At 47.1% G+C, this 818-nt stretch overlaps 1 protein-coding gene across 1 annotated transcript in view; it reads left to right on the top strand.

The window, feature by feature from the left end:
• Positions 1-504: 504 nt before the first annotated feature.
• Positions 505-818, top strand: part of CPOX (coproporphyrinogen oxidase) — a 10158-nt gene continuing 9844 nt past the window's right edge. Inside the window, exon 1 of the mRNA XM_009289808.1 lies at positions 505-517. Within this exon, the coding sequence (XP_009288083.1) occupies positions 505-517 (13 nt within the window). The remainder of the gene's footprint in view (positions 518-818) is intronic.

Genomic DNA, 818 nt, shown 5'->3' with positions numbered 1-818 from the left:
AATAACATTAGTAAATCAGCTGTTTGATTTGAAAGAAAACTCTCATAGCTCAGTTCAGCATAGTACCATCACCAATGGCTGCACTGTTACTTATGTGTTTGCTTGAGGAAAATTGCCATTTTATTTGTTCGCTCAAGTCTTTTGTCATTGTGCTAGTTTGTTTGTTGTACTGTCCCGCTGTTGACACAGCCAATATCGAGGCAGCTGAGAAAAATCATTTTAATGGATCTGGTGCCAACATCAGCACCAAGAAAATAAATCTCTGAACTTAAGTTGGTGCTATGCAATACCTTTCAACATCTGGCTCTACATAGCCCTTCTCCTTGTTACTCTGAATTCTTATTTTATTAGGACAAAAAACAGTGCTTCAACTTTAGAAAGAACAAAGAAGGCATAAGCACGAGCCCTCTCAAATCCATGGGAAATACTCCCATTGCAGTAAACTGGCGGTCCCACAAACAGGTCAGATTCTAAAAAATCGTTACTGCAAGTATAAAACCAGCAATGCCATACACAGGTGAGCAATTCCACTCGGTTCATAGGATAGCTCAAGAAAATACATCCTTACTCCTATTCCGGCCACGCCTGGCCCTCTACAAGTCTTTACTCCCATGACACTGCAGTCTCAAGCAGCTGCATTGACGAAACCAGGTTCTCCGATACTACCACGCAGAAATGTTTTACGGGCGCAAGGACAACAGCCCCCTCTTCCAACGCTGCACCGGGCAGGCTGCGGCGCCCGAGCGCTCCCTCCGCCGCTGCCTCTCCCGGCCGCAGCACCGACACGGAGCGGGCAGCCCCGCGCCAACCCAGCCCCC

The sequence above is a fragment of the Aptenodytes forsteri genome, unplaced genomic scaffold (genome assembly GCF_000699145.1).
Source record: "Aptenodytes forsteri isolate BGI_AS27 unplaced genomic scaffold, ASM69914v1 Scaffold61, whole genome shotgun sequence".
In the NCBI taxonomy this organism is placed as follows: domain Eukaryota; kingdom Metazoa; phylum Chordata; class Aves; order Sphenisciformes; family Spheniscidae; genus Aptenodytes; species Aptenodytes forsteri.
Note: the sequence above shows the minus strand (reverse complement) of the source record. Positions and strands in the feature narration are given on the sequence as shown.